The sequence below is a fragment of the Callospermophilus lateralis genome, chromosome 17 (genome assembly GCF_048772815.1).
Source record: "Callospermophilus lateralis isolate mCalLat2 chromosome 17, mCalLat2.hap1, whole genome shotgun sequence".
In the NCBI taxonomy this organism is placed as follows: Eukaryota; Metazoa; Chordata; class Mammalia; order Rodentia; family Sciuridae; genus Callospermophilus; species Callospermophilus lateralis.
In genome coordinates this window covers 53,778,832-53,795,429 of record NC_135321.1, presented here as the reverse complement: position 1 = coordinate 53,795,429, position 16,598 = coordinate 53,778,832, and the positions used below count along the sequence as shown (strand labels likewise).

At 35.0% G+C, this 16,598-nt stretch overlaps 1 protein-coding gene across 1 annotated transcript in view; it reads left to right on the top strand.

The window, feature by feature from the left end:
- The window catches only part of L3mbtl4 (L3MBTL histone methyl-lysine binding protein 4), a 323,948-nt gene that overhangs the window by 207,188 nt on the left and 100,162 nt on the right, over window positions 1-16,598 (top strand). Inside the window, exon 14 of the mRNA XM_077105612.1 lies at window positions 3,107-3,177. Coding sequence (XP_076961727.1) covers window positions 3,107-3,177 — 71 coding nt within the window. The remainder of the gene's footprint in view (window positions 1-3,106; window positions 3,178-16,598) is intronic.

Sequence of the window (16,598 nt, the reverse complement as noted above, 5' to 3'; positions counted from 1 at the left end):
TTCATTTTCTGCAGTAAACCTTGTTTTGCAGCCTCTTTCAAAAAGCCCCTGAGAGCTTTTCTAATCTCTCCCACTTTACATGCAGAAGACCCCCCACTTGCTCTCTGACCTTCTTCATCTCCCTGTGACAGCCCCTTTCTTGTTCTGTCTCCTATGAAAGTTGATGGTGCACACATCTGAATGCCCTGATAGATGAGGAGTCTTTCAGTGGTAGAATTCATCTCAGCTGAATGCAACTTGTCAGCATGGAAATTTCAAAGACTGTTGTTTAGACTTGGAGAAGTTACCTAAAAATTAAACAGAGTCAGAGCCTAGTTTTTGCCTTTGAAGTCTGATTATAAGCTATAACTAAGCAGTTATTAGAGCAATATTTAGAAAAGATAAAACATACATGACACACACACACACACACACACACACACACACACACAGAGAGAGAGAGAGAGAGAGAGAGAGAGAGAGAGAGAGAGAGGAGTGCCTGATTCTTGCTGCAATAACATAAATCCTACTAATGAAAGATTTTGAAGATTATTTAGGGTGCCTGGAGCTATGATTATATGAAAGGTGGTACAGGTCAGGCTTTAGGAAAAATTAGCAGTCAAGTAATTGTACCTGGAGATTTACATGAAGAAATACCTTTTTAGCTCAAACCAAAAAAAAAAAATATTCATCTTTGCCGCTTTTCTGGCCTTTGTCATTTCCAAGCATTTCTGTTGTAGATCTTGCAAGATGCAAACGCTCCAGTGGCCTTTCCACTGCCCATGAGATCCAGTTCAAACACCAGCATTGCAGGCAAGGTCCTCTGCAGCACATTTCTCCCTCTTATTTTGTCAATGCACCTTTCCTTGCACAGTGCAGGGGCTTCTACCAGACAAATTGATTTGCTTATTTGGGTTCCTAAAACTCTTCTCCCCTCCTGTTTTCCTTGCAGCCCAGTTTCTCCCTTTCTCCCCAGTTCTTCCGAATTCCCCCTCCCCCATTCTCTGCAGAGAGCCTAGCTATGTTCTCCCCTTGGCCTCTAAGAACATTCCTGACTGTCCTTTTTTTTTCTTCTTTTTGTTCTGCCTGTGACGATTCCTCCATATCTACTGTAAATAAGCAGCAAGTTCTGCAGTATTGGAAGATCATGTGTGGAACAGAATCAAGTCTGGGTTCTTTAGTTCAAAAACTTGACTTTGTATCCTGGCTCCACCATCAATGCACTTTGTGGCTGATGTGGAGAAAGTTCTTTAATATTTCTGAACCTTAGTGTTTGTATTTATAAAACGGGAGTACTATCCCTACCTTTTAGAGTTTTCTGAGAACTGAGGTTAAGCTAAATAGAGAGGCTGGGAGTCCCTGGAAAGTACCTGTCTCATGGGAGTTTTGCCCATAGGATTGGCTTGGTGTTATCTCCCTAGCAATGTAATAATTTGAAAGCAAGGCAATACCAAAGTGTAACCTGTGATTAATTGCAGTGCCTAGCATTGTTAACAGAACTCAATAATCTTATTTGATTTATTTTAAAATTATTTAAAAATCCTCATCAGTGTTATGTAAGGAAGCTCCAGTTTTTAATTTTATATTCTAGAATTAAGATCTTTATTAATCCATTGCAGAAGGATGCTTTAAGATGGATTGAAAATCAATCCAAAGTGTCATAAAATTTGTAGGACTGAGGGGAAAATACTCAAAGATTTGCCAAAAAGAAGTAAGCAGAACTAAAATTGTTCTTCTTTTTTTCATATTCTTTGCAAAATGGCTGTGCTATGCTTTTCAGAAAGAATGTAAACAAATCCTGATGATATATATGGATTATGAAAGAATTAAAAAGTATACACATTGAAAATAAAAATATTCCACACATTTTATGCATATCCATGATGCATAAATGTTTTTATACTATTTTTTAATATCTACTTCAGTAATTGCTCAGAAAACCTAATGAAGCAAGTACTGTCTCTCTTTTGCAGATTAGAATCTAAGACTCTGAGTATTTAAATATCCACTTGGGATCATAAATGTAGGAGCCAGGTCCTGGGTATGAACCCAGGTCCTCCCATTCCTGGCATGCTGTTCTTCCTTTGTATTACAGGTGATTAGCCACCTAAGGAACTTGGCTCCACAGCAGCCTTGCAGAATCTATATGGCCCAAAGATGCAACTTCAAACAAAATCCTTTTTCAGTTTTTGTCAGCTTGATAAAAGTCTTAAGAATTAAGATATAACTGATAAATATAATTATGCCATGAGATGCATGATTATATGACATATAGATAAAATTACCTTCATTACGTATAAGTTATTTAAGTTTCTACATAGGCTTTTGGCAACTGAATCAATTTCTTCATCTGAAACAGAAACTGAAATGTTCTTTCATGAGCATTTCAAAGGCTTGTTAGGATAAAATTAGAGAGTAAGTATAATAAGAAAATATATGTGCAAAGGAAAGTATTGTGATCTTATTAAAGTTATAAATATATATAGAAAAATTAATTGCATCAAGTTCTATCTACCTAAAATTAATTAGTAGGTAATTAGCAACCTGGAAAAGTTTCATTTTAAAAACTTCCATATTCATTATGAAGTATGAGCTTCAAGTTCTAATAAAGTTCCATGATGAAAGAGTTACAAAATCAGCCCTTACTGCATAGTGCAACATTTTAAAAGTTAATTAATTCTCTGACATTCAGCAATGTAACTAAATTACTTTATATAGTTGTTTGAGCACAATGTCTGTAATCTTCTGATTAAAATAGTGTCAAAATCATCAGTAGCAATTATTATTTACTCATCTACAGCCTTGTCACCCACTGTCTCATCTTCCTCAGAATCTGAAGAGATTTTTTCCAGAGAGTTTTAGAAACTTTTTGTTATAATAGAATGTGGGGGCAAAGGAGACTTTTAAGTTTCAGGTTTTATAGGCAGACTTCCTGAACAAAAGTATCTATTTTTCAAAATCTTAAACTGAAAAAAAAAAAATCTGGCAGGGCTCCATGCAGCATAATATCTGCTAAGTCACTAACGTGTACCCAGTGGTTTTTATTTAAATTTGTGCTGCTGCTATCATGATTTATTCCTACTTCACAGGATAATGAATCTAGATTTTATTTCTGTTCTTTGCCCAGACATGTACAGCAGGCAAAGTGTTTGAAAATCAAAGGAAAAGAAGATATTGACTTGGATAATCTCTTCAGAGGTAAAAACAAAAACACGAGCAAAAACACAGAATATACTTTTTGTTGTTTGGAATGTCTTATCTGTTTGATTGTTTGGCTTTATCATTCCAATAGGGAGTGGTGGAAAAACTTGACCAGAAGTCACGAGACTTGTCCTAGTCCCTACCCTGCACATACAAATTTCCATCACTTCACACCTCTAAACCTCAATTTTCTCATTTTTAAAAGTAAAAAGACTTTCCAGGGGCACTGGCACACACCTGTAATCCCAGTGGCTTGGGAAGCTGAGAAAGGAGGATTGAAAGTACAAAGCCAGCCTCAGCAAAAATGAGGCACTAAGCAACTCAGTGAGATCCTGTCTCTAAACAAAATACAAAAGAGGACTGGGGATGTGTCTCAGTAGTCGAGTGCACCTGAGTTCAATTCCCAGTACCCTCCAAAATTACAAAGGCTGGACTGTCTGTCTTTATGACCCCACTCAGGTTGGGACGGATCTAAATCTGCTGAAGTCATGGAGGGGAGTCAGGAGTGTCCCCTGCATTTGATAAGTGGAATGACTAAAGAAGGTGTCTCATTAGGCAAGAAAGTTATTTGAAAAAGTTTAGTCATCAGAGCTGAGAAATTTGTTAGTGTGTAGGAAAAAGAATTTCATGTTTTAATTCCATTTTGGGTTTTTTTTTTTTTTTTCCAGTGAAGGCTCAGTGTAGCCCAAATTCTGAGGCTAGGTCCCATGGTAACAAGCTAAAGAATGAGTTTTCCCTGGGTTGTCTTATTTTAGTGTTAATATTTTGATCTGGTCAGATGAAAATATTTATCATTTGTAGTTAGCATCCTGTGTCTCTGGCCACAGTAGTTCTATAAATTTGTCTCTCCCAGAACACAGTAATATTTGTTTATCTTCTAGAAGAAAGGAAAATTTGTGAGTTTTCTGCTGATTTTAGCAGAATACACCAAATTAGCACAATTGGATAGCCCTGCAGTTCATCTCCAGTACAATTACTTGTTCAATTTTTCTGAAGAAGAAAAGAGCCTGGATGGCTGTCATTGAACAAAAGGATCATGAGGTCTTCAAGCAGTGCTAACCTGCTCATTTCAGTTGGAGAAAAGATGAATTTGGGGGTTGGAAGACTTCCTGATTTTATCTCAGCAACAAAGAGGGAGGGTCTTTTCCTCAGAAAAATGGAGGTCAAAAATCATGTGGCTTTCATTGTGCAGCTTTATATTTCTCCTCATCAGAAGAGTTTCTAAATCATGTAACCAGAGCTGAAGCTTGCTTTAAATAAATAACTGGTATTTTAGAAACTCCTCCATACAAATGTTCCCATCCATTTTACCAAGCCTTCATTCTGTAAGCAACATGTTTTGGAATCACATAAGGAGCCTTTAAAAAAAAAAAGTGTCGGTGTTTTAATTCATATTTTGACACTTTTGAAAATTTCTCCACAGAGTAATTATGTATATGTTCTTGTTAAAACAGATACACAGTTTTGTAGTTCACATAGTAAAAGTAGTAATGAGGATCATCCTGACTAAAATAGAAAATATCACTAGCAAAATGCATTTGCATAATGTGAACGATGAAATCTCTTACAGCTTGTTCAGTATGCACTTGTTCTTTTCTGCATCACTTGTAAAAAGTTTATGCCCATATGCTTTTATTTATTCATGCATTCACTGTGTGCTTTAATTTAAACATTTCAGTTTCTTCATAGTGGAGGTCATTGGTAACAGATATGGCAGTGATATCAGAAGACATGCAGAGAAACACCTGCCTCGGGTGCCTGTGGACCCCTAATTCTCTGCATGGGGAAATGCCATGGGAGTCTCTTTGATTGCGTGGAAATATACAGGTGGTGCTCACAGATCCAGCTTTCTCAGTCTAGCCTGTCACCCAGAGCTGTTCTTCCTATGTCAGACTAATCCCCATTGTTATAGTCAAGATCATTTGTTCTGGTTCTAACCTGGATAAGACAAAATAACAAGAATCAATGTTACTAATGTGATATTAAATGATCATTTAACATTATCCTTTTATTTTTAAGCCTGTTAATCTAAAGTCCTTATTTCCCCCCACCCACATAGATTTGAATGAACAGCCTCTTATTAGGAGTCTTTTTTTAAATGAAAAATGAACTAAAATTTGTTCTCTATTTCTCCCATAATAGGAAATTTTATACACTGCATTTGTAGAGATTGGGTACACATGTACACATATATATGGATTCTGATTTTCATCTTAGACATGTTTTCAGATTTTACTTGTAACCAACCATCTTTAATTCTGAAATCCATTCTATATACAATAGACACATTTGGCATGTATAATGAAAAAATTTAAAGCTACCTTTTTTAAATTTTCAAACATAATTCTGAGAGATGGAACATTCTATCTTTTTTTCCTTAATAATGTGTCAAGAATATAAAGTTACTTTCTAATGATACAAGTTTGTTGAGGAAAGCATGGTTTTCTTAAAAGGATGTTTGGTGGTAAAATTGACAGGTTTTCAGTTGGAGTTTAAATAAATAACTGGTATTTTAGATATTCAGTTGGAGTTTGTCTCACTAATCTTCAGTTTACAGGTAAGCTTCATGAATGTGCCACACAAGACAGGACTAGTGGCACTTTTCCTCTGTGCATTTTGTTAAGTAATGCATGAGCAACACCACTGCTCCCTTCTGCAGGATGGAGTTGGGCATCTGGGCAGTGGCCTCTCCAGTTTTCACCCTTGCTAACTGAGTGTTCTACAGAGAGTGGGACAAAACTGCTCCTTTAGTACAGCTTGAGTGAGGCTGATTGGAATGCATTTGCACTGATGCTAAGAGACCTGCTCATCTGCACACGGTGTCTTTTTACCCTGCAGAATGCTTGAGAGCTAGAGCAGCTAAGACCAGGCTCCTTGAACAGAGGTCACACTATCTGGGCCCCCTCATTGCACCACACCAGGGGACCCCTTTGTAATTGTGTAAATTTCAGCTAGACAGTTGTTTCTTTTTTAACATATTTATTTTTTGGACTCTAACATGTAACTGATACTCATTTTTAATTCAAAAAATTTTTAAGTCTAAAAAATGCAAAAAGGTAAATATTATTAACGAATCCTTCATAGATTCATATTTTTAAATTTATTTTTATTCTAATTTGTTATATATGACTGTAGTTCACATTTTTATTTTTTTCAACTGGTAAAGAATTATATTTAGTGATCTTCAGTTAGATTTGTTTCCCCACTTATTGATACCTGGACTATGTTACTTTCCTAAGTCAGCTCAGATATATCTGCCAGATTCTTTCTTTTTTAAATAAAATGTTTCAGCTGAGTACACAAGATATCACATCCCCTTAATCACCAATTGGGTCAGGAAGCAGAACCTGACCCAGTGCTGACAACATGCAGTCCCCTGACCTCCTCCTGACAGGGTAACTACTGTTCTGACTTCACTCACTACCACTTACTTTTGCCCCATTTTGAACATTTTATACATTGAAGAATAGCCTGTGTACTCTGATATTTCTGACTTCTTTTGCTGATGTATTTGTCAGATCCTTTCAAATCATGCTTTGTTTAATCTCATTGCTGCATATTATTAAGTTTTGTGAAAACATAATTTATCCATTTCAATGTTAACTATCTTCAGTTTTGCATTCTTGCCAATGGTGCCACCAGGAATATTCTGTGTGATTTTGTGGGTATGGGTATGCATTTCTGTGGAGTAAATATCAGTAAGGGGGCTATCTGGGTAATTAGGTTTGCTTAATTTCAACTTCACAAGCTAGTGTCAAATGTTTTTACAAAGTGGTTTATTAGTACTCCCACCAGCACAGGACAGAAATTGTGCTGTGCATCCTTGCCAGAACAGATTATTTGTCAATCTCTAATTTTAGCCATTTTTATTTGACATTTCCCTGAGACCCAGTGAGCCTTGTACACATTTTCTGAGTTTGTTGGCAGTTGATTGTTCTCTTTGATAAAGTATCCCCCCATTTGTCTTTTAGATTGTCTTCTTATTATTGATATGCAGGGGTTCTTTTTGTGGGGTGATGAATCCACTGTTGATAGATATTGCAGGTACCTTCTCCAGCCTCTTATTTGCCTTTTCACCCTCTTAATGATGCCTTATGGCAAATACAAATTCCAACTTTCAATGTAGTTCATCAATCCTTCCTGTTTTGGTTAGCACTTTTAGCGTCCCATTTGATTGATTGATTGATTTAGCATATTCAGTGTTCATGAAGGTGCTTTTCTATTTTTCATTGTAAATTATTTTTTGTCTTTCACATTTAGATCCAGAATGGACCTGGAACTGATTTTATATATGGTATAATGTAGGGTTCAAAATTCACTTTCTCTGTGAATTTTCTCTGTGAATATCAGATGACTCAGCACCAGGTATTAAGAAGCTCTTTCTTCCACTAATGTGTGGCAATGTCACTTTGTCATAAATCAGGTTAACTATATATGTGTGGATCTGTTTCTGAATTCTGTTTGATTCCATTGTTTATCTGACTATTCTTTTGTCAATATCAAGCTGTCTTAATTATCACAGATTTATATAATAAATCCTGATCTAAAAATGTCACTCCTCAACTTTGTTCTTCTGTAGTATTGTCCTATATTTGTGCCTTTACATTTCTAATTAGCTTGACTATTTACCACATACACACCCCATTCGACTTACTCTGATTCTAATTAGAATTATAGCGAATTGGTACACCAGTTGCAAGTACGTTGGCACCTTCTAAGTCATGAATGTGGTATATCCTTCAGTTTCATAATTTTCAATAATATTAGGCAGTTTCCCTGAGCTAGCATCTCCACTATTGAATAGATGTAATGATAGCAAGGCCATCTTTGTCTTATTCCCAATCTCAGAAGGAAACATTTTTATGTTATTTAAAGTATGACATTTGAATGTAGTTTTTTTTAATGCCCTTCAGAAGATGAGGGAATTGTCCCCATTTCTAGTTTGCTGTTTTTATATTTTCACTAATGAGTATTGAATTGTATCAAATGCCTTTTCTGCTCCAATTGAGAGGGTCATATAATTTTTCACTTTTATTCTGCTAATGTGGCAAGTATTATTATGATGATTCTTAAGGGATTTTTTGTTGAAATATACTGTTATTAAGGAAAAGTGTTCAGATTACATGTTTATTACTTAATGAATTCCCCCAAAAAATGAACATTCATATATTTCACTCAAATTAAGAAATAAAGCCAATAATTGTGAGAGTTTTTTATTTTTGTTTTTGTGCTGAGGACTGTGGCAAATGGGTGCTTTATGACTGACCTACATCCCCGGTGCTTTTTATTTTTTTATTTTGAGATAGGTTCTTGCCAAGTTGCTTAGGCTGGCCTTGAACTTGCAATCTTCCTACCTTAGACTTTCAAGTTGCTGAGATTTCAGGTGTGTGCCATCTCACCCTGAATAAGTCCCATAATTTAGGTAGTTCTTGTTTTGCCTGCTTCCAATATGCATGCATTTCAATTGTTATGATTTGCGTAAATAACATCAGTCCCTCCTCAGCACAGTTCAGATTTCAATTACCAAGGTATGCTAACTATGAGTGATTGCATGAAGTACTAAGATTTCATCCTGACCAGTGACCAAAGACATCACTTTTTTTTAAAGTCTTTTGGTGTTTGGTGATAGCACATCTTTTGGTTCATAAGCTGTCAACAAAGCATGTAGTTGTGTTGCCTGTTTGTCTCCCAGTGATAAACCCCACATGATATTTTATGAAGTTGCATGATCCAAAATGGGATTGGTCAACAAATATGAAAGTACAGCAAAAAAGGAATTGATAACACAAGAACTGCAATTCTAATCAAATAGAAACAGATTTATAGAAAAGTAGCCAACCATAGAAATGGTGAATCTGCCACCATTCCAGACCATAGATGTACAGAGACTTTAGTGAAGGCAAACCCATTGACATAAATAAGGAATGTAGTTCCTTGTTCCAGGATAAAGACATTGTACAGGAAGTGATGTTGACAAGAAACAAATTCAATGTTTAAATGTAAATCACAGTGTACTATTTAAATATTCTTACACTATTTTAAAATTTATAATTGATGGAAAAAGAGATGTTAATGTTTTAACCAAAATTTGTAAAATTCATGGGAAAATACCATAATTTTTCCCATTGATTATTAAATCAGTTTGCGTGGTCTCAGCTTGCATAGTAAATTTTTATAGCCACATGCTACCATGCCATGTGAACACTGCCTTTATTTTTCAAAAGACTTTCTTCAAAAATGTTTATAGGAGAAATCTGTTTGTAATTTTTTTGTATTAATGTAATCATATTTTAGTATTACAAGTACAATGACCTCATAACTGAATTGTATCCACTATTTTTCCATTCCACAAAGAGTTATTTCATGACATTTGTTTTTTAACTATTTAGATGTATTCACCAGAAAAGTTATTTGAGCATGGTGATTTCTTCACAGGAAGAAATTGCACATTAAATTTCTCTAATAAATTGAGGACTTTAGGTTTTTGAAATTCTCATTGAATCAGTTTTTCTAGGAATTTGTCTTTTTCATTTAAATTTTCAAGTTTGTTGCTATAAAATTATTCACAATATCTCCTGAGGACTTTTTTGGTGCATATAGATTCTAAGGTCACGTCCTTTCTCCTTCCTGAAACCGGTACCCTGTGAACTCACATGCTAACTCTCCATTTCTGTTTCTTTCCTCCCTCTCTCTCTTTCTCACTCTCGTTCTCGCTCTGTCTTTGCCTCTCTCCTGATTAATCTGGCTTGAGATTTGACCATCTTTTCAATGAACCAACTGTTGGCTGGGTTGATTTTTTTTCTACCATATACGTTTTTTCTCTTTTATTAATTTCTGCTATTTTATTTTTGTCTTCCTGCCTTCCACAGTATATGGGTTTAATTTGCTTTTGTTTTTCTGACTGCTTTAAATGTTACCTATATCTTTCATTTTTAATATACTTTAGTATATGTACTTGAAGCTATGAATATTCGTCTAAACATACTTTGCCTACATTTTGTAAGTTTGTCAAATTTCTCAATCATTAATTCAAAATATTTTCTCATTTAGATTGTGATTTCCTCTTTTATCTATGGTTGAAGTATACTACTTCTTTTCCAAATAGTTGGGGACTTTCATATCTTCTCAATAATGATTTCTAGCTTTATTTCACTAGGCAAAGAACATATTCTGAACAATAAATTAACAAATTTATCGTGTTGTGAGATATTTTTTATACTCACTGATATTTCTTTCTTTCTTTGACCTCTTTCTTCTTTGGATTCCTGAAGAAATGTGGTAAAATTCTTTGCTATGACTGTAATATTATTTCCTTCTCCTTTTACATGTGTATTTTATGCTATATTATTAGACTCATATAAAGTTAAAATCACTGGAAAACCTAATTAATTGACTGTCATCATTTTGAAATACTCTTCTTTATTTCTCTTATGGTTTCTTATGTTTAATTTCCTTTGTCTAATATTAATATTGTTATATAAGTTTTCTTCAGGTTAGTGTTTGGGATATTATATATTTTCCCATCCTTTTATACTCTCCTTATCTAAGCATATCTCTTTAAATGGCATACAAGTTTTACTTTTAAGTACAACCCATTTATAGTAGTCTTTTAATTGGGATAGTTAATATATCTACATTTAATGTTATCGCTCTTAAGTTGGATTATGGCTACCTTCTTAATTATTTTCTATTTCTCTCAATAGGTTATATATTCAAATGTATGAATTTTGCTTTATTTTATTAGCTAAGTTTATTTTAGTAAACCATTTCTCCTCATTTGCCTTGCTGGTTGAACATTCCAAACATTCTTTTTTTTAATTAATTTTTATTGTTGGTTTTTCAAAACATTACATAGTTCTTGATATATCATATTTCACACTTTGATTCAAGTGGGATATGAACTCCCATTTTTACCCCGTATACAGATTGCAGAATCACATCAGTTGCACATCCATTGATTTACATATTGCCATACTGGTGTCTGTTGTATTCTGCTGCCTTTCCTATCCTCTACTATCCCCCCTCCCCCCTCCCCTCCCCTCTTCTCTCTCTACCCCCTCTACTGTAATTCATTTCTCCCCCTTATATTTTTCCCCCTTTCCCCTCACTTCCTCTTGTATGTAATTTTGTAGACCCCTGAGGGTCTCCTTCCATTTACATGCAATTTCCCTTCTCTCTCCCTTTCCCTCCCACCTCTCATCCCTGTTTAATGTTAATCTTCTTCTCATGCTCTTCGTCCCTACTCTGTTCTTAGTTACTCTCCTTATATCAAAGAAGACATTTGGCATTTGTTTTTAAGGGATTGGCTAGCTTCACTTAGCATAATCTGCTCTAATGCCATCCATTTCCCTCCAAATTCTATGATTTTGTCATTTTTTAATGCAGAGTAATACTCCATTGTGTATAAATGCCACATTTTTTTTATCCATTCGTCTATTGAAGGGCATCTAGGTTGGTTCCACAGTCTAGCTATTGTGAATTGTGCTGCTATGAACATGGATGTAGCAGTGTCCATATAGTGTGCTCTTTTTAGGTCTTTAGGGAATAGACCGAGTAGGGGAATAGCTGGATCAAATGGTGGTTCCATTCTGAGCTTTCCAAGAAATCTCCATACTGCTTTCCAAATTGGCTGCACCAATTTGCAGTCCCACCAGCAATGTACAAGAGTACCCTTTTCCCCACATCCTCGCCAGCACTTGTTGTTGTTTGACTTCATAATGGCTGCCAATCTTACTGGAGTGAGATGGTATCTTAGGGTGGTTTTGATTTGCATTTCTCTGACTGCTAGAGATGGTGAGCATTTTTTCATGTACTTGTTGATTGATTGTATGTCCTCCTCTGAGAAATGTCTGTTCAGGTCCTTGGCCCATTTGTTGATTGGGTTATTTGTTATCTTATTGTATAATTTTTTTAGTTCTTTGTATATTCTGGATATTAGGGCTCTGTCTGAAGTGTGAGGAGTAAAGATTTGTTCCCAGGATGTAGGCTCCCTATTTACCTCTCTTATTGTTTCTTTTGCTGAGAAAAAACTTTTTAGTTTGAGTAAGTCCCATTTGTTGATTCTAGTTATTAACACTTGTGCTATGGGTGTCCTATTGAGGAATTTGGAGCCTGACCCCACAGTATGTAGATCATAGCCAACTTTTTCTTCTATCAGACGCCATGTCTCTGATTTGATATCAAGTTCCTTGATCCACTTTGAGTTAACTTTTGTGCATGGCGAGAGAAAGGGATTCAGTTTCATTTTGTTGCATATGGATTTCCAGTTTTCCCAACACCATTTGTTGAAGATGCTATCCTTCCTCCATTGCATGCTTTTAGCCCCTTTATCAAATATAAGATAGTTGTAATTTTGTGGATTTGTTTCTGTGTCCTCTATTCTGTACCATTGGTCCACCCGCCTGTTTTGGTACCAGTACCATGCTGTTTTTGTAACTATTGCTCTGTAGTATAGTTTGAAGTCTGGTATAGCTATACCGCCTGATTCACACTTCCTGCTTAGCATTGTTTTTGCTATTCTGGGTCTTTTATTTTTCCATATGAATTTCATGATTGCTTTCTCTATTTCTGCAAGAAATGCTGTTGGGATTTTGATTGGCATTGCATTAAACCTATAGAGAACTTTTGGTAATATCACCATTTTGATGATGTTAGTTCTGCCTATCCATGAGGGTATATTTTTCCATCTTCTAAGATCTTCTTCTATTTCTCTCTTTAGGGTTCTGTAGTTTCATTGTATAAGTCTTTCACCTCTTTTGTTAGGTTGATTCCCAAGTATTTTATTTTTTTTGAGGATATTGTGAATGTAGTGTTTTTCCTCATTTCCGATTCAGAAGTTTTGTCGCTGATATACAGAAATGCCTTTGATTTATGCGTGTTGATTTTATATCCTGCCACTTTGCTGAATTCATTTATTAGTTCTAGTAGTTTTTTTTGTAGACCCTTTTGGGTCTTCTAGGTATAGAATCACGTCATCCACAAACAGTGATGATTTAAGTTCTTCTTTTCCTATTTTTATGCCTTTAATTTCTTTCGTCTGTCTAATTGCTCTGGCCAGTGTTTCGAGAACTCTGGTTTACTTTTTTTCATTTTGCCAATTTGGAGAAGAAAAATAACTTATCTGGATAATAAAGAGTTGTTCTACTTTTGATTAGTTTTCTTTGATTAGGAAATGTTTTATTTTTCTATGTCAGTCATTTTCTGAAAGTTGCTTTGTTTATCTAGAATCTTTTTTCTTATTACTTTTGTTATCATTGTATGTTTTGAAGCAGGCTTATTGTATTTACGGATATCTCTCTTACAAAGAGATTCTGTGTGTATTCCCCCCTTGTCCACTTTTTCTTTTCAGCTAAAGATAAATTTTATGTAATCTAATAATTTTTTCTTTTGTGGTTTCTAGTTTTCATTTCATCTTATTCCAACATCAAGATTATACCTTTCCTTAGAAAAATCTCTGGATTCATATTTTTTACACTTGAGTCTGTACTTTAAGTGAAATTTTCTTATGTAAAAATTAAAGTATAATGCCAGCTTAATTTTTTCTGAATTTATTAATTTATCTTAACATCAATTTGAAAATAATATGTTTTAAAAATTAGAACTAGTGTGAATACAATCTTTATATAGTAAATTCTATTATATACTTGAAACCTCACAGCTCTATCATGGATGATATTGTGGGTATGTATTGTGTGTGTTTATAGGACAGTTCCCATATAGCTGTGGGAACCACCTTGTTCTACTGAGATCTGAATCCAGTGGAGGACAATAAATACTAAGTCAGAAATGTGAGTACAAATAAGAAAGAATTGAGAAAAATGATAAGAATGAAGAGATAAATATCAAATTAATAGAAAGAACAACTCCAACCAGGGAGTCAAAGAATGAAGACAAGAAGGACTTAAGTGGTATATCAGAAAGCCACACATGTGGGCTCTCCCCACAGGTTTTGAAGGTACACATCTTCTTCAGAATTTTTTATTTCATTTAGTTATCTGTGGAAGATGACTTTCAGAGTTACAAAACTTACTAGTTATTTATGTGTTTAAAGTCTTCTAGGCAGCCTCTGTATGTCTCTTTACCAGAAGTTTTTAACTAATGAAATTATAAGACTGTGTGAAAACTTGAATTAGTGCTTTCAGTGTTTTTGTATTGCAAAAAAAAATTGTTTCTGTGTATGTTTAAGGATTTTTAACTATCAGTGAATTAATAAGTTGCTAAATTACCCTGAAACGTTTTTCCTGGAGTTACCTGTGAGAGAAGGGTTATAATAGCAAATTGATAACCTGTGTCTACTCTTTTTCTTTATAATGTGAGACTCGTGGTTGGCATCATTTTCTGCCTGTCCTAGGCATCTGTCTTGCTCTGTGTAGCGTGACTCTTCAGACAGGAGTGACTCCACTTACAGCGACATAACAACGGCAAAAGACATTATTACATACACAAGAATTATGAGGAATGTGGGACAGTCACAGAGGACACAGTGGGATTAGCAGAAGGAAAATAAAAATGAAAAAGAATACAATAAATATTTGAAATAATAATAGCTGAGGATTTTCCAATATTAATGGCAGACAGCAGAAAACAGGGAGCATGAAGCATACCAATCAGAATAAATGCCAAAATGTCCACCCCTAGATTGTATCATATTCAGATGACACAAATCAAAGATGAAGAGGGAATTTTAAAAGAACCTGAAGGATGGGGTGTCACCCTACTCATAGAGGAGCAATGATGAGAATGATATTGGACTTCTCTTCAGAAACCATGTGAGCAAGAAAATAATGAAGTGGGATGTTTAAAGCATTTTCAGAAAACCCTACAACCCATAGTTCTATATGCCACAAAATCACCCTTCAAAAGTGAAAGAGGAATAGTGTTTCAAACAAAAACCGAGGGCATTTGTCTGCAGTATAGCATCTTTGCAAGAAATATTAAAAGAAGCTTTCCAAAGAGAAGGAAAATTATACATCAGAAACTTAGAGCTATAAAAAAGAAGCACATTAAATAAAGAAAAAATGAGGAAATACAGTCTATAGTATTAAGTAATCAACTAATTTTCAGAATACTAGTAACAATTAATTGGATGATTATAGGTTATGATAAGTGAAATGAGTGACTGCAGTGCTATATGGGATGAGAGGGATTATGGGGGTGTACTCTGTTATAAGGTGCTAACAATACCCACAAATTGGCATAGTGTTAGTTTAAAGAGGACTTCGATAAATTGTAATGTGTGATGCAAACTCTGTGTATTAGCCATCTTTCTGCCACTATGGTCAAAACACCTAACAAGAACAGCTTAGAAGCCAAGCAAGGTGGCACACACCTACAATCCCAGCAGCAGGGAAGGCTGAGGCAGGAGGATCACAAATTCAAAACCAGCCTAAGCAAAAGTGAGGTGCTAAGCAATTCAATGAGACCCTGCCTCTAAATAAAATACAATATAGGGCTGGGTATGTGGCTCAGTGGCCGAGTGCCCCTCAGTTCAATCCCCAATACCAAAAAATAAAAATAAAAATAACAGCTTAGACAAGGAAGTTTATCTCTGTCTCACAGTTTCAGATGGTCAGTGTGTGGTCGGCCCACTTCATTGCTCTGGGCCCCAGATAAGGCAGAGCATCATGATGGAAGTGTATGGCAGAGGAAAGCTGGGTAGCAGAGTGAGTAAGGAACCTCACTAGAGATATAATTCCCGTGCCCTCAGTGATACACTTCCTCTGGCTGTACTCAACCTGCCTACCATCACCACCCATTCACATTATTATTCTGAATTATTCAGTCCATTCAGATTATTAATTCATCAAATGGATTAATCTACTAATGAGGTTTCAGCTCTCCTCATTGCCTAATACACAAACTCTTCAGGGAACATTTTTAGATCTGAACCATAACACTATCAACACAACCAATAAAAATATTTTTTGATTTAAAAGTATAATTGATGTTCTAAGTAAAGAGAGACAGTTTAATCATATAAAATACCCAATCAAAATCAGAGAAAAGATAAAAAAAAAACAAGTGCAACAAATTCAAAATGTAAAAACCTCAAAATGAATAATAGATTGAAATGGAAAATGCAAAACTAAAATTCCTATAACAAAGGAGAAAATCTAGTGACACCAACAGCTCAATCCATGAAAGAGAAACTTGGTAAATTGGGTTTTTAAAAAATTCTATTAAGCAAATAAAAAAGATAAGTCAAGGTTTGGGACTTGCATCCAAAGAATTAAAAGGACTATTGAAACTCAACAATGAGAAAATAACCTAATGGTTAGAATAGCAAAGATCTGGAAACTCAGCAGATATAAATGGAAGATAAGCATATGAAAACATGGTCCACACTAGGGAATCACCACTACACAACCTAACAAAATTACTGAAATCCAAAAGCTGACAAATACTGGTGAGGATGTGGA